Source organism: Crassostrea angulata, chromosome 9 (assembly GCF_025612915.1).
Source record: "Crassostrea angulata isolate pt1a10 chromosome 9, ASM2561291v2, whole genome shotgun sequence".
NCBI lineage: Eukaryota > Metazoa > Mollusca > Bivalvia > Ostreida > Ostreidae > Magallana > Magallana angulata.
Genome location: NC_069119.1, coordinates 27,762,903 through 27,790,706, shown reverse-complemented (window position 1 = coordinate 27,790,706; position 27,804 = coordinate 27,762,903). Strand labels below are relative to the sequence as shown.

The window sequence follows — 27,804 nt, the reverse complement described above, 5'->3', positions numbered from 1 at the left end:
GAATAAACGTATAGGTGGTAGTCTGACATTTGCGATGAAAAAGGTTTGTGACAGCAGTTTTGATGTTTTATAAAAGGGTATTTTGTATTGAGATTATGGAAAAAATCAAAATATAAGTAAAGCTATTAATATGTAAAATAAGTTCAATAATATCAATGCATCTTGTAAAGAGACCTGTTTTCTCCAAAACAAGTAATGTTTTGCTTCTATAAATGTATATAATTTTTTTTTAATTTTCAATAAGGTACAGCGAAGAAGTCACCGATGTTTTGTTGAGTTTTTGTTTTTTATTTCATGTTATCATTATAGAAAACAGTATGTGATGATATGAAATGAATTCAGAGTAAATATTCAACAACTAAGTGGCTTGATACAGATTTGAAATCAGAATGGGTAAGTGAAAAAATTAACTTTAATATAGCTATTAGTTATCAAAGGGGAAGAGAGTTCACAAATTGATCAAATTATAAAACACAAAATTAGCGAATAATACTAAGACTTTTGCAATGATTATTACACAATTGATTAATATGTTTTAAAGAGCATTTTTTAAGGTCTTCCGTTTCCAACGGAAGACCTTATAGTGATTGTAATGTTTCTTTTTATTATTATTATTCTTATTTTTTTCCCCGATTTTCTCAGAGATGACTGGATATATTTTCTTGAAATTTTCAGGAATAATAGGAAATGATAAACGCTAGGGACGTTTTTTTCATTTTTTCAAAAATCATTTCCGGTCGTCCGTTTCCTGTCCCACAACAAAAAAGCTTGTCACCTCGAGATCTCAAGAATGGTAAAGACTTGAACAACAAAACTTTGTATGATAATAGACCTGTGTATGTAGATGTGTTTAAACTATTTTGTTTTGTTCGTCGTTACTTCCGGTCGTCACCGGAAGCACTTCAAAAATAGTCATTTCACGTAATAAATTCATTTTCCACAAATTAAATATATAAGTATAAATCTACACATAAGTTATCTATGCAATTTTAAATCAACAAAAAAATTCTACTTCCGGTGAGATATCTCAATCATCTCAGGTAGCTGTTTTAAAACACATTTTGTACCCGCGAGATCTCAGAAACTATAAGTGATCAAGGCCCAAAACTTTCATGGATGATAGACATTTGATTGAGGATGTGTTTAACCGGTTTCATTTTGTCTTCCGTCACTTCCGGTCCACACAGGAAGAGTTCAAACAAATCGAGCTGTTTATCAGTTTAACTTTTTGTCTTTGATATCTGTAGTGTGCTCGATGAACAATAAAATGCAAAGGGCAAGTATACAAAAAATAACTAATAAAATTTACATTAAGCACTTCCGTTTGTCCGTTTCCTGTCCCGAGACAAAAAACCTTATTTCGATGAGATCTCAAAAACGGTAACAACTTGAACAATAAAACTTTGTGGGATGATAGACCTATGTATGTACATGTGTTTACACTATTCTGTTTAGTTCGGCGTAACTTCCGATTGTCACCGGAAGCTCTTCAAAAATAACTATTTTTACGCATTAAATTCTTTTATCATAGAATAGATATATAAGTATAAATCTATACATAGGTTATCAATGCAATGTTATATCAACAAAAAAATTCTACTTCCGGTGAGATATCTCAAATATCTCAGGTACCTTTTTTGAAACTCATTTTGTACAAACAAGTTCTCAGAATCTATAAGTGATCAAAGCGCAAAACGTTCATGAATGATAGACATTATATTGAAGATATGTTTAACCGGTTTCATTTTGTCTTCCGTCACTTCCGGTCCACACAAGAGGAGTTCAAACAAATCGAACTTTTTATCAGTTTAACTGTTTTTCATTGATATTTGTAGTGACTTCGATGAACAATAATGTACAAAAGACAAGTATACAAGAAATATTTAATACAATTTACATTGAACGCTTCCGTTTGTCCGTTTCCTGTCCCGAGACAAAAAACCATATTTCGACGAGATCTCATAAATGATGTCGACCTGAACAATCAAACTTTGTGGGATGATAGACCTATATATGTACATTTTTTTAAACTATTTTATTTTGTTCGGCGTAACTTCCGGTTGTCACCGGAAGCACTACAAATAATATGTTTTTTCTTTCTTTATTTCTTTTACATGGAATGAATATATCAGTATACAATCTTAGATGTGTCATCTTTATAATGTTAAATTTTCAAATAACTGTTCCTTCCGGTGAGATATCTCAAATATCTCTGTGTAGCTTTTCCTTTTACAAATTTGATGCCCGCAAGATTTTTGTCACTGTAAGTGAATGAAACACAAAGCTTTCATGAATGATAAACGTTTGATTGATGATATGTTTAGCGGGTTTTATTTTGTCAACTGCCATTTCCGATTTTCACCGGAAGGATTCAAATAAATCATAATTTTAACAACCAAACTTTATAACCTGTTTTGTTTAGTTCGGCATTACTTCCGGTCGTCACAGAGAGTACTTCAAAAATTGATTTCTTTTTCAATCTCGTTGTTTTACATGGAACTAACGTCTGGATATATCATTTACAATACTTATCATATTAACTATTTTTTCTATGTAAGAGAAGCAATGTCTACGGTTAAATTGATTCATGTATATCAAAACGGAAGACCTTTTTGTTGCTTTTGCAACAAGAGTCTAGTTTTAACTATATCTACAACACACCTTTTTTCCTACGTTTTGTTTTGTCTGTCTTTACTAAAAGTATATTCTGGTGTATCAGGATATTGCGGTCATTGAGGACATATCTGAAAGATATAATTTGGCACCTGAGCTGCCTTTCTATGTCATTTGATAAGATTCTTTAATATTATGAGTGTTTCACTCACGAATCAATTTCCCAACATGTAAAGGTTTTCATCTTATCTATCTTTGGAGAGCTCGAAATTTTAAAAGGTATACACTGTCCACCATTTATCTAAAAATCGAACCTTGGTATTATTTGTTCTGCATTTTATGTTGTCGGATACTCCAACTTGCTTCAGAAATTTAGTACATGTAAACAGTATCAACAAGCGATGCAGGATTTATCATTGCAATATACACGAACACGTATTTTGTAAAAAGGGTTTTTCCATTAAAGTCATTCTTCTGTTGAGCATTATCTGTGAATTTTTTTTAAATAATCTGAGATACAATTTTAAACACGAATGATTGATCTTGCTAAAAGAACTTCAAGCAAAATTTTAAAAAAATGTAAAGAATCAATTTTGATATTAACCCCGCGAAACACAAAAACGTATATAGTGTAGATAGATAGATTAAAAAGTAGGACTAAAGGGCGTGTGATGTACGTGTACATGTACATTTTGAATGAAAATTGTCAGCAATTATCAATATTACCAATTGTGCTTTAATTGTTTCATTTCGCTGGATTTTTTTTCCGGGCCGGGAGGGAGAATGATTGTTTCTTGTTTCTATTTTGTTCACCTAATTTACATTATGTTATCTATTTTGATTTGACTGGTAATAATTGAATGCTTAAAAATCTTTCTTTATCAGATAAAATTAAAAAAGAAGTCGCGAAGAAGATGTCAAAGGACCAGAAAGACCCGTATGTTACATTCAAGATGGTCGGGTGGTCAACCCAGTGACCAACAGATCTGCCTTAACTTTTAAACACAAAATTTTGGGACATCATCTATCATCTATTAAAGAAAATTCAATAACTTGGGGATCTTTCTACAGTGCTTATGCTTATCGTCTAAAAACGTTGAATTAGCTTAAAGGTGGTATGGGACATCTGACGATACTAATGTGGATTAAAGTACTTTAGAATAGAAATATTTACACCGGTTTAGAATTTTCAAATTTTACAATATTTAACCCAAAAAATAGCTTTCAAAGTTTTTTTGAAATGGTAAAAATTGTACAAACTCCCCGCGGGATTCGAATTCAAGACTACAGGTTCGTAGTAAACCCCCCTTATCCACTGGACTACGCTATTAGGTGAAAATATTAGGAAAGAAACTACTTATATAATTACACTTTATTTCATTGTAATTTCGTATAACAATACGTCACAACATGGACGTGTTCCCTGCCACCTTAAAATGGTCACGACCATACAGTCCCCTTTATTCTAAAACAGAAAAAAAGTATTTTGAATAGTTAAGATCCTGTCTGCTCAAAACAATCCGCAGCTTAGCAAAAAAAATGTTTAGAATAAGGATGAAACAGCAATGAAGAAATACAGAGACCAAATAAATTGAAAAATGACATTTAAGCATTGCCTTGAATTTAAGTTCATTAGGGACTATCCTTGAACTCCCGGATAAATCGAGTAATTAGTAATCCGGGTAACACTAGTACCAATTTCAGAGGTGTAGAACTAAATATTATAAAGTACATTGTAAATAATATTAATCAAAGTTATGAATGCTATCCTTTTGATGTCAATCTAATTATTTATATATTCTTAACAATTAACAGGACAAATGATATGAATTAAAATTTTGTTTTACTGGATATTTTCAAACATAAAACTTGAACTTTTGGGACAGTTTTAAAAGATGCAAATTCATGGCGTGTAAGTGCAAATTATTTTTGATGGAATATTCTATTGTTTATTGATATATCAAATATTACGGAACTAAATATAAAACATGTTTGGAGTTACACAGTGTCCGGAACGACCCGGATAGCAGGTTGTCTCTAAACCCTAGGGATTAATTTCAACCGAGTGACATAAAAAAATGTGCTTATTGCAGTGTCAGAGCTCTTCTGTACAGTGAGATTAAGATATTTAAAGTATTGCAACGACCATTAATCCATCTGAAATAAAAATATAAAAAACTAGATACGATCTCGTTACGAGTAACGAGTAGGTCTTCCTTGTGATTTCTGTTTTTAATCATACCATGAATAATCGATATAATTTTAGAATTACCCCCCCCCCCCCCCACACACACACACTTTCAGATAATGTATACAAATCCTTAATTACGTAATAAATGGGTGTTGCAATGAGTTTTCCAGATAGATATTGCTACAAATAACAACTTTGCTTTTATAATGCATTACGAAATCTTAATCGTTTTTATGTAATTTGTAATAGACTCTAAGAGTTTCTTGCCACCCCCCCCCCCCCCCCCCCAAAAAAAGGGGCCAGCCCCCTTTTTCTTGATTTCGTTGGAAAGAACTTATGATTATCTACTACTTTTGTTATACATGTCTTAACAAAATATCAACTCATAAAAAGATAGAGATCAAAACGTATGAATATTTTGAATAGAAATTCGTACCCAATTTTCGAGCCCAGGCGAGCTCCAAGAAATGGCGCCACTGGCGTAAAACAATATAATAGTGCACAACTTCAAATTATACACTACCTATCCTGAAAATTTCGTATTCATATCTTTAATAGTTTCTGAGATCAGCTCTGCACAAAATAGGTCGTAAATAGATAGAAATTCCGCCGTAACTCGGTACCGGAAGTGACGATTTCAAAATTTCAAAAAAAGTCTAGAATTATGACCTCTGGCAATCATCTGTGAAAAAATTGTCAAAATCGGCTGAATAGTTTCTGAGAAATCGCGTGCACAAAATTTGTGGAAAAAAATAATAATAAGAAACAGTACGAAAACAATAAGGTCTTCCGTTGGAAACGGAAGACCTTAATAAGGCACATACATTTGAATAGATAATGAATTTTAAGGCTAAGTTCTTGGTTAAATAACATGATTTTTTTTTCAGAGATGTTCATAGATATATCGTTGACAATGGAGTCGTTAAAATCAAGCAGCATTTAGAAAAACTCAAAAAAGATTCGTCGGACTTAAAATTGTAAGTAGCGCCATTATCAGCACGACATTTCAAAACTGCATTACGAAAATAATGTTATCATAATTATTTTCATTTAATGAATGCAGAAAAAAGTATAATAAACAGATACATGTGTATTTTATAAATGATTTATATGGTCACTTTTTATAATATTCAAAGAGATGAAAAGAAAGATTGGAGAAGAAGAGAGAAAATATTGAGAGAAACAATAGACGGTGTCAAAGTGTTGCTTTTTATACTAAGCAGCACGACAGATGATGACGTCATACGATTCAGGTGAGATGGAAAATCCACGATCACGGATAATATAAAAAAATCATTTACTAGTCATTTAGAGTTATTACAACATTAGGTTAGTTGGACTTCGTACAAGAGGACCCCCCCCCCCCCCCCACACACACACACACTCACATTTTCAGAAACTGACAATTTTTTTTTGATTTTACACATAGATAACCATTTTTGAAGACCATAAAAATCAACGTGTTTGTAAACAAGACAATACTTCTTCCTTATTGTTTTTAGCATTGCATAATTGCACAGTACCGATCAGACCAAACCTAACACCAGAGTAAACCACAACTAAACCCCGGGTATACATTGGGTTTACTTTGGGTTTACTTTTTGAAAATTTGGGTCCACTCAGGGTTTACTTTGGGTTTACTCGGGGTTTACTTTGAGTTTACTCGAGAATTGCTTTTGGAGTCAACTATACGCACTGAAGTGTGAAGCAGACCTGTATTTTATCTTATCACCCTACTGCCTGTAATTCCTGCCCCTTGTATATTCCGAATACACATGTAGCGTCTGCTTTCAGGATATTCTTCTGATCGGGGTTTACTCTCTGTGTCCACTCTGGGTTTACTTGGGGTTTACCCTGGGTTTACTCTGGGTCCACTCTGGTAAACCCAGAGTAAACCTAGAAAGTAAACCCAGAGTTTAGTTGGGGTTTACATTCTGTTAATTAGGTTGGGTCTGATCGGTACTGTATTTCTTTTCTATTTTTGTTTTCCTTGCAAACATGTTAGTAGATCTCAAGCTCTATACCCCCTTCCCAACAACAATTTCGAAACAACTATATAGTCAGTGGGTAGGATTGCTTAAATATATGTTCAATGTTTTCATGAAGTATAAGTCGAATTTTGATTTAAATGTTTGTGTTATTGAATTTTACAAGTCTTTTCTTATTTTTAGGCAATGTGACGAAGTTTTCCCAATTGTCTTCGAAATTGGCATGGCTACCTGTACAATTACGTGCATAATATCTACTCATTTATCCATGAGGTATAACACGTCCTTTGAATTTACATGTACATATCCGAGTCTTATACTCATGATAACCCTATTGTAAGTAAAAATGCATATCTTAGACAAAATAGAGTGATTTTTTTCTTATATCAATGAAAATCATGTGTGTATTTGTAAACTAACAATTTGTATTGTTCTCGGAAATGCATAAATAAATAACTACAATTTTCTTTATTAGCTCCCTTGAACCAAAGATTCAAATCACATGTTGATCACTGTTCGTCAATCTGTTCTTTCGTCTTTCTGAAAACTTTTAACATTTTGCGGGTAGGTTAAGGCAACTCCGAGTTTAATGACTGACAAAATTAAGGAAAATTCAAAAACTGTTTATTTTTATAAAACAGTGCTGAATATTAATACATGTAGCAAGTGAATGTGTTCACCGTGATGAACATGAAAATGAAAGTATTCCCCGTTTATGCAAACTATACATCATATATATATATATATATATATATATATATATATATTAAAGTCAACATAATCTGTTCATGGTTTACAAATTAAAGCTGACATTAAATCATAAATTATTTCCCTTTTTCCGACCACCGCCAGCTTTATTTTTTTATTTCTATTGTTACATATACGCACATCGCTGCACACACCCTTTATAAGGCCCAGAGCACTGTTCATGATTTGAAGTGCTGCTTTCACCCGAACACGTTAATGGCAACGCACGTTGACATTTTTTTGACAGTGCGTTAAATTTGGGACGAAATCAACTCACTTTGAATTTGTTGTTTTCATCAAAGTGCCTTAAATTTGGGACCAAGTTAGCCCACTTTGAAAGAAAAAAATCAAAAGGCATTATGAAGGTTCATCAACATTTTATAATATCGAGAATCTAAAAGCACTTAAAAAATATGTATAAATCACAAATTCTGGAACTGAAATTCTAATTTGTTGAAAGTATTATGATTTGTTAACACTAGTGAATAGTTGTTGACCAAAGATACGGGTCACTCTTTGCTGATTGTCACTTTTTGGCAAAATCAGTGTAACATTGAAAGGAAATAAATGCCTTTATATTTACCAACCAAGTAGCATGGTTAGAACAGAAATCAATATTGTTACTGACCGATTACGGGAATATGCAGGGTTACTTAGTGTCAGGGACGGGTTGGCGAATAACCATAACGTATGGATCTAAATTCAACAGATTTACTATACAAATTAATTTTAACGTTTTTTTTTTTATTTTTTACAGATTTTCTCCCGACAATAGGAAATTTTGTTGTGGACTTTTGGAGATTCCCGTCATTTTTGATCAGGTGTTAGCTTACTTAACACCAGAGAAATCAACGGATTTATCAGATGCTTCTACTATTGACGGAGTTGTTCAAAATGAAATGATATTGTACTTAGTCTGCCTATCTATATATCATATATCTATCTATTCATCTATCTATCTATCTATCTATCTATCTATCTATCTATCTATCTATCTATCTATCTATCTATCTATCTATCTATCTAAATAACAGAAATGACATTTATAGGAGTCTTGTGTAAAAAAAAAACCATACTACATCTATATATTTATCTAACTACACATTTGTAAGTAAAATGGGTAAAGGTAAATGAGACTCAGTGCTTAAAAGTCCAAATTCGAACCAAAAGAAATGAGAACCTGTGCAATAGAAATTGCATATTCATTGTTTGATCGTTATCTCAACGTTGGTGGACTTCACAGGATGAAGCTCCGCCATTCAGTCAACTGAATGATAACTGAATGGTCTGGAAAGGTGACTGAATGGCACAGCTATGCCATTCAGTCACCTTTCAGTTACCGTTCAGTCGCCTTTCAATTGACTGAATGGCAGAGATTCATCTTGTGCTTTAATTTGTGCTTTGTATAATTTCGCAAGTTAATATATATTGGTATACTGTTGCATTGGTAAACGTACAATTTTTCTTTGCATCATTATTTTGCAGATGCAGGGCGAAACTGCATGAGGATTGCATCAAGTTTAATATATTTGTTTCCAAAAAAGTGAGAACAGTTTTGAAAATAATGGAACTAAGCCAATTTAGGTATGTTTAATATAAAGTTGCTGCTTTCGTTAATGGTGTTTTTATTCATGCTTTCGGACGTAAGGTGTTTCATACTTTGCATTTGTTTACATTTTAAATATTCACAGAACAAGAGAAGGTTTTAAACCATTCCTTTCGAATGTTGTGAAGGAATTTTACTTTCTACAGAGGGCCTGTGGACTTGCAAGAGAAATTTTAAAATGCACTTCAGACGAGGACTGGTAATACTTTTCAAGTGGCTGTTTTAGGAACGTTTTTATATCCTTAACATTTATAAAGTAAAAAAAAGTTTTTTGTAAGATTTAAGGCAAAACTGTATGAGTTAATTTATACTATGTAAAGGTTTATAGCTTTATTTTACAAAATAATAACTGAGAATATGCAACAGATCCGATGACTAACTTGTTTACCAATGATCATCCTTTACATCATAAAACTAGCATTAACGTACTTATATCGGAAAAAACCCACATTTTGTATTGATTATGAATGTTTTCCAAATTAAGTTCTTAATAAAACACACACAATGTGACTGTCCAATACAGCCTACGTAAATTGTTTGTAATGGTGAAAATTAATCAGTTTTAAATTGATAGGTCATCACATACTTTCGAATACAAGAAAATGTTTAAATGCCTGAAACGGTTGCTAAGCTATGGAAGTAAAGCTCTTCGCAGTCTGAGGTATAAATTGTTTTACTTTGCTTTTGATCTTGAAATCGATAACCGGATACATGTAACATTCAAATTCTAGTGAGTAAATTTTTTTTCAGTTTTGATGAGCTATCATGGGTTGAGTTTAAAATGATCGACCGTGTTTGCCAACAAATAACACAATGTAAACAAAGTTTGACAGCCTACAAGTACTTACAGAGGTAAGTGTATGCGTGCGTATCTTTTCATTTTGACACGGCAATGCATATTTTTGGGTGTTTTTTTTTTAATTCAAATCATTACATTACAAGATATACGAATATTCTTATATACATGTATAATCTTTACACACAATAACGGCTCAACATCAGTTAAGACATACACGATAACTAAGACTTATCGTTTATTGTTGAGACGTACAAGAACCATCGTAATCGGTTAAGCTTAACTGTCTTTATTAGCATTGCTTGAGACTTGCAAGAACAAGTGGAAGTTAAACTCTTCTCAGATTGCGGAAATGATTTTAATTAACATGGGATTTTAAATAATTATAGTTGTGTCAAGTCATTTCTATGTGCAATGTTTATAATTTAATAACAAATATCGTATTTTTCAGTATTGATAAGCCGTCATCGGGAACTTGTATAATGGTCAATCCTGTTCGCAAACAAAGTTTGACAAACAACAGGCACATGGATAGGTGAGTAAATGCTTACTTATTGGTTTACCTTAACAACAATAGAAAATGATTATCTATTATGATATCATTACATCCGGGTATTTAATGTATAATAACCACATTATGTTCTTTAAAAATTATTGGTCCGGTATTGCTAATCATATTGTAATGATAAAATACATTGTGAAATATAAGTCCGGACACGAAAAAGTCCAGACTTTCAGATACCCGTTCGGTTAGACACAACTTTTGTTTATATTTTGGTGGGACTCTTTGTTCTTAATCTATCTTGACAACCTAAATGTACATGTTGCTTTAGTTTTCTAATTGTCTCTCAAATCTCTAAAATCCCAAAGAGGAATGGTAAGATTATAATTCCCACCATAAGTCTCATGAAAATACCGTGGGAGAAGAAAATATTTGAGAGATATTAACTCCTACATATATGGGATTTTCCCCCATCGTGGAGTTCATAGGATAAATACTCCTACGTACGGCTTTCATAATATTTTGAAATATATGAATCACTATTTTTAGGTATGTAATCCCAGGGGATTAGAGAAACTGTAAATATCATCTTAATAGATAAAACAGTATGTAATGATTACATATGTAACTAAAAGCTTCAAATTAAATTGTTTGTTCATATTGTCTAGGGATAGCAATTTTCAAACAACTAAAATAATAATCTTTTATATACTAACCATATATTCTATTATATAATGTCAATATATTAATCTAACATTTTTTTAACGGTAACAAAAATTTCATAAACATATAAAATTCATATCACGTCTCATCATATGTGAAAATATAGTGGAAATTGGTCGTATAGTTTTTGGGAGTTGATTTTAATCAACTCTCCTATGCAGTTACTCTGACAAACCGAAAGTGAAACAGTGTGTGGACCTAAGCACAAATCATTACCGCTGACAAGACTTAGTTCTTGACAATAGTAGAAAAATTCAAAGTAATGTATGCTGAAGCATTGTTTTTTAAAGAAATTTATCAATATATAAACACTTTGAAAATAGTCAGATTTCATATAATACGAACAACTAAGATACGTTTATAGTCCTATGTATTCCTATGCCAGAGTTTAATATAGCATCGTTCAACCAAACGCTCGGCTGTCTCCGTATATCTCCGACAAGCAGCGAGGCTCCCAGAGATTTACGGAGACAGCCGAGCGTCTGGTTGAACGAGACTAGAGTTCGATAACAATAGTGCTAATTTTTAGAATTGCTTCGATTACTTTAAAAAAATAGTTTGAAATCTATCTTAAAATATTGCACAACATGATTCATAAGGAGTTTCTCGAAATTCTTGTCGGAAAAGTCTAAAATTCATATGATTAAAAAGTACGTAATTCAAATACAGACTAAAACTAAATGCCTTTCAAGATAAGTTGCTTTCAAAATAAATGATAATCGATAAAATCAACTCCCGTCAGTACTTCAGTACTTTGATTGAATAATCGCGAGCACAAAATTTGGAAGAAAAAAAATAATAAACCATTACTGTACGAAAATTATAAGGAAGGCATTAAAGGGACTTGGAGACGATTTTAGAGCAAAAATTATTTTTACTTTTTATGTATAAAATGGTTTACTGGAACATATTAATTGCTTGACCAAAAGATTGAATGTTAAAGTCAAGTCACAAGCGAGATACAGAGGTAAGAATTGGTTGGTTGTTATGTAAACAAAGCTCGAGTCTTATATTTGTACACAAAAACTGTAATGTAGAGAATCACCATTTCTTAGACAAAATGACTTGTAAAAATAATTTAAACTAGTTTAGAATCTTCAAAAAATACTATTTTAAACAAAAGAAAGATACATTTGATTGTGACTTACACCAATACAACACACATGTAAAAAAATGACAATATTCGAGCTTTGTTTACAAAACAAAAAATTATGAAATCTGTATCTTGCTTATAACTTGATATTTGACTTTCAAATTTTGACATAGCAATATAAACTTCTATATTTGTCAGTATAAACATTCAAAAGGAAACATAAAAATTTGAAAATTTTAAGTCAAATCGTGTCAAAGTCCCTTTAATTACCAAACCAATGCTACTGTTTATCAGGGAAAATAATCCATTTATATAATCCATCCAATTGCTCTTAACTGCTTGTACTGCTCCAGGGACACACCTTTTTCGAGTTTTTTAACAATATTTAACATTCTTAATTAATTACCTCCTAACTGTATGTAAAATCTACGTTGTAGCTTAACAAATCTCTTTGAATTACTATTTAAGTAGGAATGTATTCACACAATTTCATAAAAGTTCACCGCTCGAGTTTACTTTACAACATATCATTGTCATGTTCTTTAAAAAAGTATCAGCTGACAATGTGGTTCGTCCTTGGCCTCACAAATAAAAAAAGTCAATCTCACATACCATATGCCTCAAAATTTTTTGACAACACTACACATACTTAATTACATTTATGATACGCATTAAATACACAAAATAATTTAAGAAAGGGGATAACACACAAAATAAATCAACAGATTAATTTTACCAGCAAATATTAACATCTAAACTCTGTCTTAGAACAACAACAGGCCCTAACTTCAGGCTCTAAATTAAGTAATGTTCAATGTAAGATTTAGGCAGTAGGTGGCACATGTGCATGATGAAAAATGTATTCAATGATTTCTATGTTATGTATGTTCACAGATTCGAACTTTAAGCATAACATTTATGTTGCTATGGCTACATGTACCAACTGGATATCATTCTTGGATGAAAGAACACACAAATATGCAGGGAAAGTATATTATTATACTTTCATGTTAAATACTGAAATCTGATCGGTTTAGACGCAGTTGATAATCCGTTCTATTACTCTCAGCGTAAGCAACACACTCAGCAACGGGTAACAAAACGAATTGTTACATGCGCGTAAATTATGCGCGTACGGTTCGCCGTAGAATTCACGTCATTTCTATATAAAAGCAATATTAAAATTCTCTAAAATTAAGACATTCAGTATAATAAAATTGATAGTGCCTGTTTTGGAGGATAACAGTTGAAATTGACACCCCTGAAAAACCATTGTCAACCGACGCGAAGCGGAGGTTGACAATGGTTTCCTCGGGGTGTCAATGTTACTCTCCCAAACACGCAGCAATGTTAAGGCGTCCAGATGCTAAAATATGGCTAGAAAACGATGTTATTTGAATCATCACAAAAATACTTTGACCGGGAGTATTTCTTAAAATCTATGTTACATTTATTGACACCGATGTTGCAAATTATATCTGATTCATTTTTGTGACGTCATATGCACTTTGCAATCATGTGACGGCTGAATCCTAATATTGCAAATGATCTATTTAAATCGCATCGGCGCAGGTGATTAATGACATTAAATCATACATATTTTTAAGAAAAATCCTTTGTTAAGTCATATACTTTGAAGTTCTTGCTTGGGAAAGAAGTAGATATTTTGTTTATGGAAGATATTGTTGAAACATTACACAAAATCATCAAAATAATGCACATTTTTACAAATCAAAATCGATTTACTTAAAATTGGGGTTAATCCGTAGGTTTCCCAAGCACGATTCACATTCAGTTGGTACATATTTTCTCTACCAATTGTACGTAAAATATTCTAAAATTGTGTTGATCTTTTACCTGCACCAAGCTGATTTTACATGCATTAGATTTTCTTCATTCAGTTGTTTACACGTAGCAGGGATAGTCTCCAAACCACACGTTTATAAATGGTCTTTTACTTAAAACGAAGCTTTAAAACTGCCGATTATTTGATACTGGTTTTTAATATGAATGAATTCTGTATGTCTAGCATTAACGGCAGCATCTATGTAAAGGCAACAATTCATCAAAACAATTTGACAAAACTATTTTATGGAGATGCCATATAAACATCTTAGGATGTAAACTCATGGAAATGTGATTTGTGTTAAGAAATTATGAATTAGGTTCAAGTGACATTTTGGAAAACATCTGCAGTTCACTTACACACTCAGCAAGTCACTGTCGTCTATTCATGCTTATCAGCACAAATCACATCTGCTTGACTGGAATTTACAGCAAGTCGTGTACAAGGGAAACAATTTAAATTGGCTGTAGCCATTCACACGGTGAAAACTTCCATCTTCTACCAGATTACTAGAAAGTCAAGAAATTCTTCATTTTTGAAGGAATCGGCTGTATCTTTTCTCTTTCATCAAAGCCCATTCTTGAACTAGCAAATCCACTCTGTTTGAAACCTCTGATTCCTGTTCATGTCTAGGACGAGTAGCTGTCAGCACACTGTCACATTTTGCCGCCCATATTTCATTTTTTTTTGTCACATGAAGTTTTTAAAACACATGATTCCCAATGAGTAGATGCTGATTAAGCTTATCAAAAGTCTTATATGACTTCATACATCCATATTCAGGAAAACAGAACAATTTACAGTTCATTCTAGTGTAATTTCGTCATCATCCTCTCCCCCCTTATTTAATATGCTATCAGACAGATGATTTTATCCTGATTCATTATCTGTATTTGGTGTCTTGAGATTATTTTTACCATTGTCAGGATAGTTAAAGTCGCTGATGATTTCAGACGTGTGGGAACCTTGCTTTGTCCTATTTTCAGAAGAACCTCTTTGTCCTTATAGCAACCCTTTCCGATTCCGTAGGCTCTCCGTGTCCTAATTCCTGTTGATGTGAACTCTGTTTAATATGAAGCTCATTCCTTTCCATGAATGTTTCGTGAGTTCTTGTTTGGTGGCATCAACATTAACAACAGCAATGCAAGTCCCCTTACTCCTGTTCAACTATCAATGGCTGCCTTCATTTGGAATGCTGAACATATAATGTGGCCGTCTGAAAAAAATATCCTCATCTTTGACCTCATATAAGCGATTTTAGCATCACAGTAACTTTTCCAACTCTGTGTTTCACTATAGTCATAACGCTACACAGTAATACCTAAAAAAATAAAATACACAATAACACAAAACATAAAAAAAAATTTTGTTTGATAATTGTTAATAGATACAATACATTTAAATTACACATGTATCTTGCTTATAGCATCTGTTGAAAGCAACAGTATTTTAAACTCTATAACACGGACAGGAGGTCAAAAGGTTAAGATATGCCTTTATTTGGCACGTTACTCAATTTGTTTGCACACACCGTTGCAGCTATGATACTACATCTTTCAAAAAATAATGATTCAATAATTTTATATATATATATATATATATATATATATATATATATATATATATATATATATATATATATATATATATATATATATATATATATTCATTCCCAAAGATTCTTTTCAAGGGCATTTGAATTTTGTTTGCAAAATGCTTAAACAGATAATACATGACTTCATAAAACAAATATGAACATTTGAACCTTTTCTCAAGATTGATGAGAACAAATATTTATATATTTCTTTAAAATAAACAACATCCAAAAAGCAATGCCAAGGCAACAACTATATGAGATGTTTTCGTTGTACAGTATATATGAATACTGTGCGGAGATGAAAACAACAAATAAATTACCTGATCCTTCTGACAAAGATTGTTTGGAGAGCCATATATGTGTTACAGTACCCACAACGTTATTTTTTACAATCCTATCCTATCGTATCGTGTATCAATCCTATCGTATCGTGCGTGTATACTGTTCTATCGTGCGTTAATTCTATCCTATCGTGCGTGTATACTGTTCTATCGTGCGTTAATGCTATCCTATCATGCGTTAATCCTATCAGGTTTATCGTTTAATTTCAACAATTCTTCCGTTTATCCTATCGTGTTAATCGTTTCGTGCCTTTTCATAAGCAAGTAAATTTATTACTAAGTTGCAACTCGTTCGGTGCGCCGTATACGAATATTTATATAACAAGAATTGTAGAATCCTATCCAACATTCCGTCAGGATAATAATTTTTAAAATTTTTTAGATCAAAATTAACCAATATTATATGTAAATCATATCTGTTAACATTGAAAATGAAAAACGAAGTTCTTAGGAACAAGGTAACATATTTACCTGTATATCGAATATATTTAATCGTACGCAGAGTGTATCCCTGCGTAAACATTAACTTGTATGCAATATAATTTTGTTGCATCATATTTTACAGAAACAAAACTATTGATGATATAATTTATATTTAATTAAAACCTGAGTTGTATTTTGAACCCGTTATTTTCCGTGTAATAATTGATTTCAGGCTGAATTGTTCTCGGCAATCAGCTAGGGTGTGTGGTAATGAAAACAATGTTAACAAATCGTACGCAGAATGTGTATCTGCGTAAATATTTATTTAACTTGTCTGTAATAATTCGTTTTTAATGCATCATTTTCTTATACAGAGAGAAATGTACTTATGATAGATTTTATATTTACTCGATATATATAGAGTTGGATTTATATTTTATTAAACCCGCTATTTTCCGAGTGATTTAATCTCGGGCTGAAATATTCGCGGTGATTGGCTAGGGTGTTCGGTAATGAAAACAATTTTAACAATACAGAAAATTTATTGATCATTAAACCTCATAATTTTAGTTGAAAAAAAATTAACTGGTCATTTTTATACATTCTATAAATGATGCAGCAATGATTAACAACTCGGCAATTGTTACTGAAAAGAAATTCCACGTTAATCTTTATTTGTACGTGTTCTCTCTCAAATTCTGCCATTATCAGTTTGTTCGTAAATATCGTTTAAAGCGATCATACGTTTATCATGAACATCGTTTATCCTTTCCTATCGTGTATCAATCCTATCACATCGTGCGTGTATACTGTTCTATCGTGCGTTAATCCTATCCTTTCGTGCGTGTATACTGCTCTATCGTGCGTTAATACTATCCTATCGTGCGTGAATCCTATCCTATCGTTTATCTTGTAAAAAATAGCGTTGCGGGTACTGTAACACTCAGCGCTGTCTGATCTAAGGTAAGCTTCTGAAATGTGTGGTATATGTTGTTTAATTGTTACAAGTGTATGTTCTAGTAATGAAAGAACGACAAAGAAGTCCTGTTTCACATAATTTATTATGCAAATAAAAATCTTGTGTTACAAGTACAAAACAGTAAAATTGTTTAAGGTAAAGCAACTTCATTTTTTCTAAACATAAACAATACATAAAGTATATCTAACACTGAAGGCAAAAAAACCTGACAATCAATTGACAGACCTATGCTTATTGACTAGTACAAAAAAAAATGTTATTAATATATTAGCTTACCACAAAACTTCCATTTTGATCCTTGAAAACTGCAACACATACATGCCAGTGTACACCTTTCTGACCATAAAAGTATTTCATTTTTTCACGATATATCTGTGGTAAGTACTTTACTGCCAATTCTAAAATCACTAGGACTTCGTTGCTCTTCAGGTCATGCAGAATGTATATTCTTTCGTCATCCTGATTCAAGGTTCTTACAATATGAGATCTCCAGTCTTCTACTTGGGTAATGGACATTTCGAAATCCTGCAAAAATACCTTTTGCGCTTTGTTGGAGTCTTTCTGATGACCTCATGAATTTATCTCACAGCTTCACCAAATATACGGCATCTGCTGCAATTTTTGTTATGCCCATGATCACATGAAACACTAAGAATGCTTGTTTTATGGTTACTCAGTGCATACTGTAAGCAGATAAAAGCACATTTATCCTCTTGCTTGGTGTGAAGTTTGTAATCAGTCTTTAGGTACAGTCGCGCATTGAACAGCTTCTCCTTCATTTTGTTTCCATTGTTGAGGTTCATCAAGCTTCATCAAGCTTATCTACTAAGCTACGCAGAGTGGCAAAAGCTATAAAACTATCAACTGCAATGTTATCAAGTACTTTCAAGGACTTCCGTTTTGAGGCACCAAAGCATTTTGAACTTCATATAGAGTCGACTCGCTTACAGGCTCAAAGTTGCTACTAACCAATAGTCATTGTAAATTTGATCAAATTTGAATGAATCATAGTCCTAGCTATATCAGGAATATCTAAATTATTTGCAGAATTTAGCTTTACGTTCCTTGCAGTGTATGATGGAATCTCGTTGAATGAAGGATCACTGAAAATTGAATTGCATGTTGTAACTTAGCAAAATTGATTCTCTTTCTCTGTGTTGAGAAGACGCTTTTGGTTGAACATCAGAACAAGGACCATGTGCTATTTAATTTTAAAGCATGTCTTCTAGCTTTGTCTATCTGATGTTTTGGAATCTCTGGAAATATTGTCAAGAGTTACACAAGTGTGTACTATCAGGGACACAAGTTGACATTTCAAATTTGCATCTTTGATATCTTGGTACGTTTCACCAACAACATGGGAAAAGTCATCATCAGAAGTGTCTGAATTTGGAAATACTATTTTCTTAAGTCTGTTCTTGATGACGGGCAATCGCATCTAGCAGAGGTATACAAGTCTCTTCCGCTTTTCTTTTGTAGCACCTGATAATTTTACAAACATTTAAGATACATGTAGTTAAGAGTTTATACACCTATTAAATGTGACACAAAATTGACAAAAGTGACACCGGTAACTATGAGACTAGGGGCACTGTGAGCATGCTCACAATTAAAAAGAAAAACTTGTTGGGGTCATAAAAATCTTTGAGTAAATATGGACACACCTTCAAGACATATTTACGGAGGAGTTCCGTAATCACAAAGCTTTGACTTTGTGCACGTGAAGATGGAAAATGTATGGATTTGATATTTTGCGCATACATGATGTTTACTATGTAACACTATAACCTATGTAAAATACAATGGTTACCAACCTCATGACCATTCATTATATAATCAATAGAGCCCAGCCCTAATTTTAATATCATACACATCGCATGAAGCAAGACGACGGATAAAAATGGGTAGTAAATGTAATAGGTCATCTGACTTACTCACTTAGATGACATACAAATGTCCATCCCTAAATTGCCTTCACTTACATTCATACTATTATGCAACTATGGATATAGACACTTATTTTATACAACAAAGAATTAACTGTAGCTACAAAAGATTGCATTTATTACCTCTCATATTGATGATGTACGTAATCTCAATGGTATTTTCTGTGTATTCTTTAAATTTTAAGAGAAAGGTATTAAAATTTTTATCATTAAAAAAATAACTCTGTATAATAAGTCCATCATAATAATAGTTGATATATAAATCTATCCATCAAATCCATCAATTTACATGGGAGTAAATATCACAATATACTGAAGAAATGAACTTTATTTTAATTCATAAAGATAACGAGGTTTAATTTGAATGACAATTAAAAAGAAATAAACAAATTTAAAATTTATTGTGTGTAATACCTGCATGGGGCCTTCCTGACTCTTACATGGAGAAGTACTTAACAGTAGTTCTTCATACGATACAAAGATTCGGGGCATTCTGTACAGCAGTTTAAGAGGAGTAGTGGTAACATTACTCCATTCAATGAATGGCCAAGTGTCTAACTGCAAAACAGCCGAAATTCTAAGAAAAAAAGGGACCTGGAATATCCTGCTCATATGCATGTGTACATGGTGTTTTCTAATTCCCAAAAGTTTCGGAAAATTTTGTGCAGCGGTTTAAGATGAGTTGCTTTATTGAATAGAGGTCATGTACATTTACATAAATAAAAAATAGGAAAATGTTTTGCTAGTAAATGCATGCGTAAAATCCCTTCGTATTCACAATGTTATGCTATTAATATTATAAATGTATTAACATTTACACTATTTATTCATCAGTGACACTAGAAGCTATGAGACACTTAATCCTCTACTAAAAGAAATTGAAATTTTGTGTTTCAAAATCGGCGAAACTGTTGAGTTTGGAACTAAGTGGTAAGTATATTTAATCTTGATTCAATAAAGATAAATTTTATTAGCTCGGGATTTGAGTTTACGATAAATAGTTTAAGAAGGTTTAATATCCAAGATCAAAATTGTTTTTAAAGCTTATACGCTAAAATTAATTTACGTCAATTTTGAATGACGGGGAAAATACGTCTTTGTTTTCTTATAAAAGATATACCTTTACGCTGAAATGATTAATATGCTGAATTTGATCTCCTAACAAAGATATCAAATTTTTAAGTAATAAAGAAAGGAATACTGATTTTTCTGTCAGGAAAATAATGCATCATTTTGAATATCAATCTATCACGTTATATCGACAGCAAATTTTAGACTTATACAAAAGTCAGACTTTATACAAAAATGGGTGGAGGGTCAACACCTTCGTAATTGTTTTAGCGTTTCAAGAATAAAAAAATTATTATTCTATATTTAAAAAAAATCAGTCCTCTATATACAAAAGAAAACAAAAACACAAGCGTGTGAGCAACCAGGGACGTACATGTACGTACATGTATAAACTTCCCTGGAAAAAAGACGTACAGTATATGTTTCCCCCTAAAGGCTATCCTTACAGTGCAGTTAGTGTGAGTGGTATCCTATTGAAAAGAAATAAAGGTTAACGTGTTCGACAAACGCAATTCACTCATTAAACATGATTTTATTTCAAATTAACACCTGTTAAGCATAACACTGTGACGAAAATGTAATTTAGCAAACCATAAAGGCCCCCTGATTCCGCACGGACATGCGGAACGATGTCGGTATCGCTCATCCATCATCAATATTAATGAAAAAAACAATTATTTACTTTCCTGAAAAATTAATAATTAAGGTTTTATTTTAAATGATTTGAATATTTTAAGATGGAATCCAATATTGTAATTTACAAAAGAAAGGTATCTTTTGTACATAAACAAAGAAATGCATTTTTAACGTTATTCAAAATTGATGAAAATTTTAGCGTGTATAGCTATAAACACAAAATAAGTATGTTACATGTATAAATAAATATCGCATATGATGTCAATGCATGTATCATTTGCGATTGATATATGCATCGATTTACTTTTTTAAAAAGTTATTTGGAAAGATTTTCTTTAAAACTAAAAAAAAGTATTCCATTAATTAGTTTTGTTTTAATAATAACGCAAAAAGGGGTTTTTATAATCAATTATATATCTTTTTTTTACTTTTTGTGTTTGTATGACCATGTATATAATTTTAGACTAAGGCTTACACGCAACTGAAAAATTTAAATAAACAACGAATAAATTCAAATGTCCAAATCATTTTATCACTGGTCTCAAATCATTGAAATATCAACATAATATAGAACATATGCGTAGTTTTTTTTTACAATATTAATTAAAATCCTCTTATAATCTGTTCAGTAACTTTAAATTGAAAGAAAAAGATACAATAAAGAAAATTAATGGAGACAATTTTGCGCAGTTACATGTAAAGGCTAATGTTCACAAAATATAATAAAATATAAACTAAGACATAATTATTGAAGTTATCAATGTTTTAGTGTTTTCAACTCGCCAGAATGTTTTATTACGAAAAAAATCAATATAAAGGTTTCACTTGTTTAACAATTAATTATAACTCAGGTCACAAGCATTAAAAGCACAACAATGACATAGGTTTGTTTTAAATAAAATAAAAACAATCATATTCCTTGTCCCAGAAAAATAATACACATCATACATCCCTCTCCCTTCACCCTAATAGGATTTTTTGTAAGTGGACAATAGTAATACAGAGCTGATTTAATTGATTCATGTATTTGTAAAAAAAAAAATACGAATGCTTTTCAAATCCATAACGCAAAAATTAAATGAGGTGTGAAAAAAATGTATACACTATTTCAAATAAACGAAAAATTCGGTGTCTACATGTACTGCTTTTATATTGATTTATAAATTGGTTTTGTTCACATATTTTGTACAACTTTTAGTTTACCGCCAGGAGAAATACAAATAGAGGAAGATGTCAGTGTTTGCTTTTCGTCGGATTTTGAAGGATTTATAATAGAGAATGATACAAACGAAAAAGGGAATGACTGTACTGAAGAGTCAGCCAATGATTCTGACGATGACGTTGTAAATGACTCGGACTTTGAGGGAAGTTTAACAAAAATACCTCCAGAGGAAATTGAAGAAGTTCTAAAAAGCAGTGATATAGATAGAAGTGAAATAATCAACACTTACAAAATGGAGGGATTCGAGTCACCTGTTGATATTCGCGTAGAAAATAAATATGCATTTACATGTCGGTGTGTCGGCGGTAAGGTCTTCAAATATGGTAGATGGTATTCAACGAAAAATGTAGCCGTTGAGGTATTTATACCTTTAGTAATATACATGTATCGTCATTTTTTTGTTTGATTACATAGTGCATCCTAATAGAATTACTGGAATTAATGTTCTCATATATAAAACGTAGAAGGTCGTTCATCCTTAAAGTTTAGATATAAAAATTAAGCTTATAAAAAATGTCAATGGTGCTTTTTTATTGCAAACATCTGTGTTTATTTACTTTATAGTTACTTGTATTGCAACTAGATTTTGCCATCTAATTGATACTTAAGATATTGAAGGCAAAGTCTTCATAAATCCTAATTGTTATATCCTGTTATCTTATTTTATTGACAGTTTTTAAGAGACACTTGCAAATGTACAAAAGGTTACAAACGTATGTTTCAGGGTGGTAATGAATCAAACTGAAGTAAAAATTGACCGTCTATTTTTCTAATGAATGTTAAAAGAAAATGTTATTCTGATTTGAATAAAATAAATGGTCTTAAAAACTATAAAATAAAAATGTGCATTCATGCCTGTTCTCCCGTTATCACATTTCAAAATAGATTAAACAATACCATCTAATTATAGAGTGAATTAATTTTACTAATTGTCATGACGCATACATCATTTTTTGTGAAAGTTAAACTTCTAGAGTACAAAATAATAATTCTCAAGAAAATAATTAGACAACAAAGTTCAATCTTAGAAATTTTATGCCACAGATGAACATATATTTACACTTTTATTATATTGCCATGTGAATGAGAATGTATTGCGATTTTTGTTATTGTAGGGAAGCCAAGTTTCTATGAAAATTGAACCAGGGGAATACTTATTAGTTCACTATGATTTTCCTACATACGAGGTGACATTTAGTAATGAAGACGTTAAAAGGGGCATAGCGATGTCTATTCCAGAAGCAAATTGTTCAATAAAACTTCCATCTTCAGATGCAGGCGCTGTTACCATTAACTTTAAGGTACGATTACTAGGCTAAATAGTAAAAAGGTTTCCTACTCAAGGTAAAAATTTAGGATATGATGTAGCAATCAACTTTATTTCACTTGAGAAATATAAAATATTTTATCTTTAAATTTAGTTACCATTTCTTCTATGCAGAGTCTAAAAATTGTAACGATCATATGCAGCTCTTTCAGATTATATTTTTTTCTTTTGAGCTTCTTAGAAAATAGGATTATGCGAAGATGTCCTACTTCATAAACTAATTTGCCTCAGCAAAATATGAAAATCATTATAAAATGATTGTTACGGAAATCCATATGTTTTGCTCTTTTTGAAAACGTCTTATCATATAAAATGTAAGCAAAACCATGGTTATGTGCTTAAAAATGTCATGGAGTGTCATTGCTGTCTTAAACATATACATTTACAAATATATTGTTATTCATATACTCTATTGTGTCCAAACATTATCATAACACTAGGTACATCTTACGGACAAAGAAAGAATTAAAAAATACCAAGAAGAAAACCCTAACAAATATGGCAACGTAACAATATCCGAAGGTTTGCAAACAAGAGCAAAATCAGGACAAGTAACTGAAGGAACTGTAGAATTCGCCGAAGTCGATGAACCGGAAAAATCAATATTTGTTCGCATGTCTACAGACACTCAGTTCAGAAATTGGAATCGTGATATAGTGGAACCGGAAGTTAGAAGAGGCAAATTGGTCTTCAATGTGATGTTGAATATAGATGTCCCGTAGGTATTTTTAAATACAAATATAGTGAAGTTGTTTGTCTGAATTGTTTTCTTTATAAAATGACAACGCCTTATAATGCTAACATTTATGCAGCCTTGATATCTTCATTTCAAGTTTTATATTACTTCCTCTCAAATTAAACCCCGACACTTGTCTAGTATTTACATGTATATCACAGCATTCTAGCTACCCCACCCCTCTTGTTTTTAAAAATCATTTTTAATTTTGACTTTTGTAAAAAATTCAATAAATGTGCTGTTTTAATAAATTTTCTTCGTAGATTTTACATCGTACAGATCAAAGATGAAAATTTGAAACCACGTATTAAAGATCCAAACAACAAACAAAGTGTTCTTAAGACAGTGCAAAACTTATTTCACACTCTTCTTGGATTTAAATCAAAATGCAAACTATTAACATTGTATAAGGTACCCGAGGAAATGGGTGGCATAATTGAACTGTGTGTGCTTTGTATTGAGTCAAAAGGATTTGATCTTAGCAAACAAGCAAAGAAGTTTTTTGAAAAGAAATGGATGCAAATTGAAGATGGGGACAAAAGCACAGACTTTACCATTAGATCTGGTGAAGAAATCTGTCTAGAGTTCCGCGGGAACGTGAAAGCAATAGAAGGACAAAGTTCGGTTATTAAATTTCTTAAGAACGGCTCCAATTTTGCACATGTAAAACTTCGCTCCTTAAGCAACAAGGATCCAAATGGTTATATATTGATGGTCCGTAAGGACAAACTTTTAGATTGGAAAAGATTGGATTCGGGCTATCTTGTAGAAAAGTATGAAGGTAAACTAATTTTGATTCATATTATCATTAACAGAGATATGCATGTATACTCCTATCAACTTCATGATTATATTTTCACCCTGATTTATAAGTTTCTCGAAGAAACGATAAAATCACATCAAAATCATAATTAACTAACAATGACAGTACACATTGTTTAAATATGAAGATATCTTCTCCTTTATCTATCTTTTAAGAATTAACATTTTTTGTTATATCTACAATTAAGATGCAAATAACATGTTGTCAAAGACACCTTTTTTATTACTAATTTACAATTTTCAATTGTTTATGAACAAATGAAAATTGCAAAAAAAAAAGGAAAAACACTTTCTTTGTTCGAAATACCATATATCCAGTGATTTGTTGTGATGATCGAATTTTGGCTTTTTAGCTCATCCGAGCTGAAAGCTCAAGTGAGCTTTTCTTATCAAAATTTTTCCATTGTCAGTCGGCGTTGGCGTTGTCGTTGTTGTAAACTTTTCACATGTTTATCTTCATCTCCAGAACCACTGAACAGATTTCAACTAAACTTGGCACAAAGCATCACTGAGTAAAGGGGATTCAAGTTTGTTCAAATGAAGGGCCTCACGCTCTTTAAAGGGAAGATAATTTAGAAATATTATTTTAAAAAGTGTTGGTATTTTCAAAAATCTTCTCAAAAACTGTTAGGCTAGAAAAGCTGTAACTTGTATGGAAGCATCCTTAGGTAGTGTAGATTCACATTTGTTCAAATCATGGTCCCTGGGGGTATGGGGGGCACAATGGGGGGATCAAGTTTTAAATGTGAATATATAGAGAAAATCTTTAAAAATCTTCTTCTCAAAAACTATTTGGCCAGAAAAGCTTAAACTTGTGTAGAGACATCCTCAGGTAGTGTATATTCAAGTTTGTCCAAATCATGGTCCCCGGGGGTAGGCTTGGGGCACAATGGGGAGGGGGGTCATATTTTACATGGGAATATATAGAGAAAATCTTTAAAAATCTTCTTCTCAAAAACTATTTGGTCAGAAAAGCTTAAACGTGTGTGGAGGCATCATCAGGTAGTGTAGATTCAAATTTGTTCAAACCATGGTCCCTGGGGGTTGGGCGGGCCACAATGGGGGATTATTTTTTACATAGGAATGTATAGAGAAAATCTTTAAAAATCTTCTTCTCAAATCTATTGAGCAATAAAAGCTCAAATTGAGTGGAAGCATCCTCAGATTATGTAGATTCAAGTTTCTTTAAATCATGGTTCCTGGTGGTTGAGCAGGGTCACAAAGGGTGATGAATTTTTTCATAGGAAGAAATAGATAAAATGTTTTAAAATATTCATGGAATGTTTTTAGTCTAAAAAAAAGCAGTAACTTGTGTGAAAGCACGGTTTGTGCTGATTAAAGTTTGATCAAACCATGATTCCCAAGAGAAAGGTGGGTCATAAAGTGAAGGGGGGGGGGGGGGGTTATAGGAATAGAGAAAAATCTTCTTACTGTAACAACAAAAGAAACTTGATGTTTACCATAGAAATATGTAGATAAAAATGGGCAAATTTTGAAAATCTTTTTAAGCAAGATCTACTGAACTACTGAACTACTGAAGATATTTTGATTTGGATACTTTAATGCTTATTTGATCAGAGTGAAGGCCCCTGGGTCTCTTGTTTTGCGATCTCTATTAAATCGCAAATAATTGAATACGCAGAAATTATATCATGTATCATTTACTATAAGACACCTTTTAAATCGCAAAAAAATGACGGAAGCAAATTAAAAAAAGAATTTCCCCATTTTTGCAAACTTTGGGACACGCAAAACAAAACAAATATACGCCATGTAGGTCTATTTACACTTTCATTGATACATTTGTCATGAATATATTTTTAAGCGGGGGACAAAGTGAGGAAGATGGGTATGCAGAAGGAAAAACTTACATCAGTATTACAAAATGATCCGCAGCATATTTTAAATTCCATCTTTACCAAACTTTCGGCTGACGACAAACAGCAGCTGAAACAGGAGCTACAAATGACTGCTCAAAAACAAGAAGTTCAATTCATGGAACGATTTATTGCTCGTATTCAACAGCAAAAGAAACCTCTAGAATTCTTGGCAGGTGCACTAAGGATAATCGGCCAGGACAATCTTTTATGGAACCAGTTAGAAAGCATGACATCATAGATTCTTGACGGTGTTTTTACATTTAGCTTTAGCGAATTGGCAAAGAAATTATCACCTGAAACCAAATAGTTAGTATGACATATGAGTGTTTAAGTAGTAGCTCCTGTAAGTTCTAGATAAAGTCCAAGTTAATTGTATATTAATTCTTACTAGAATATTTAGTTTTCTAGGCATGATTTTTTGTATATTTTATTTTAAAACTGTAAAACGAAGAATTATGTTACAATAAAAAGTCCCTTTTTGTTTTATTTAATGAGTTAGAAAATTGTTTGTATTGTTTTTATGTTTTCGTCATGATGTGTTTGATTATACATAGTTGATAATATCAACAAGATTGTTTTTATAGCACGAGTTTTTTCTTAGCTTTAGGTCAATTGTCGTGATTTTTATATTTAACATTTAGATTAATCTATAGAAGAGTAGACAAACAAAAAAGTAAAATATATAGATTTTCTGTACTAAAAAGTACTGGTAGTTTATA

General features: G+C 31.9%; 1 protein-coding gene across 1 annotated transcript; it reads left to right on the top strand.

Annotated features, from left to right (window-relative positions):
* Positions 1–27,804, top strand: LOC128164308 (uncharacterized). The gene is made up of 18 exons (XM_052828098.1): positions 1–43; positions 310–393; positions 3,499–3,550; positions 5,692–5,781; positions 5,941–6,057; positions 6,976–7,065; positions 8,297–8,446; positions 9,025–9,123; positions 9,231–9,344; positions 9,720–9,806; positions 9,896–9,997; positions 10,393–10,476; positions 20,226–20,321; positions 22,297–22,678; positions 23,436–23,621; positions 24,088–24,365; positions 24,647–25,164; positions 27,031–27,804. The coding sequence occupies exons 2-18, from the start codon at positions 390–392 to the stop codon at positions 27,321–27,323; spliced, it is 2,742 nt and encodes a 913-aa protein (XP_052684058.1). The 5' UTR covers positions 1–43; positions 310–389; the 3' UTR covers positions 27,324–27,804.

What these genes read in the sequence shown, in the direction of transcription:
- LOC128164308 (XM_052828098.1), top strand. An exon ending in AAAGCTCTTCGCAGTCTGAG is followed by an intron (nt 9,807 to 9,895) that starts GTATAAATTGTT and finishes ATTTTTTTTCAG; the next exon opens with TTTTGATGAGCTATCATGGG. An exon ending in GTTGAGTTTGGAACTAAGTG is followed by an intron (nt 20,322 to 22,296) that starts GTAAGTATATTT and finishes TACAACTTTTAG; the next exon opens with TTTACCGCCAGGAGAAATAC.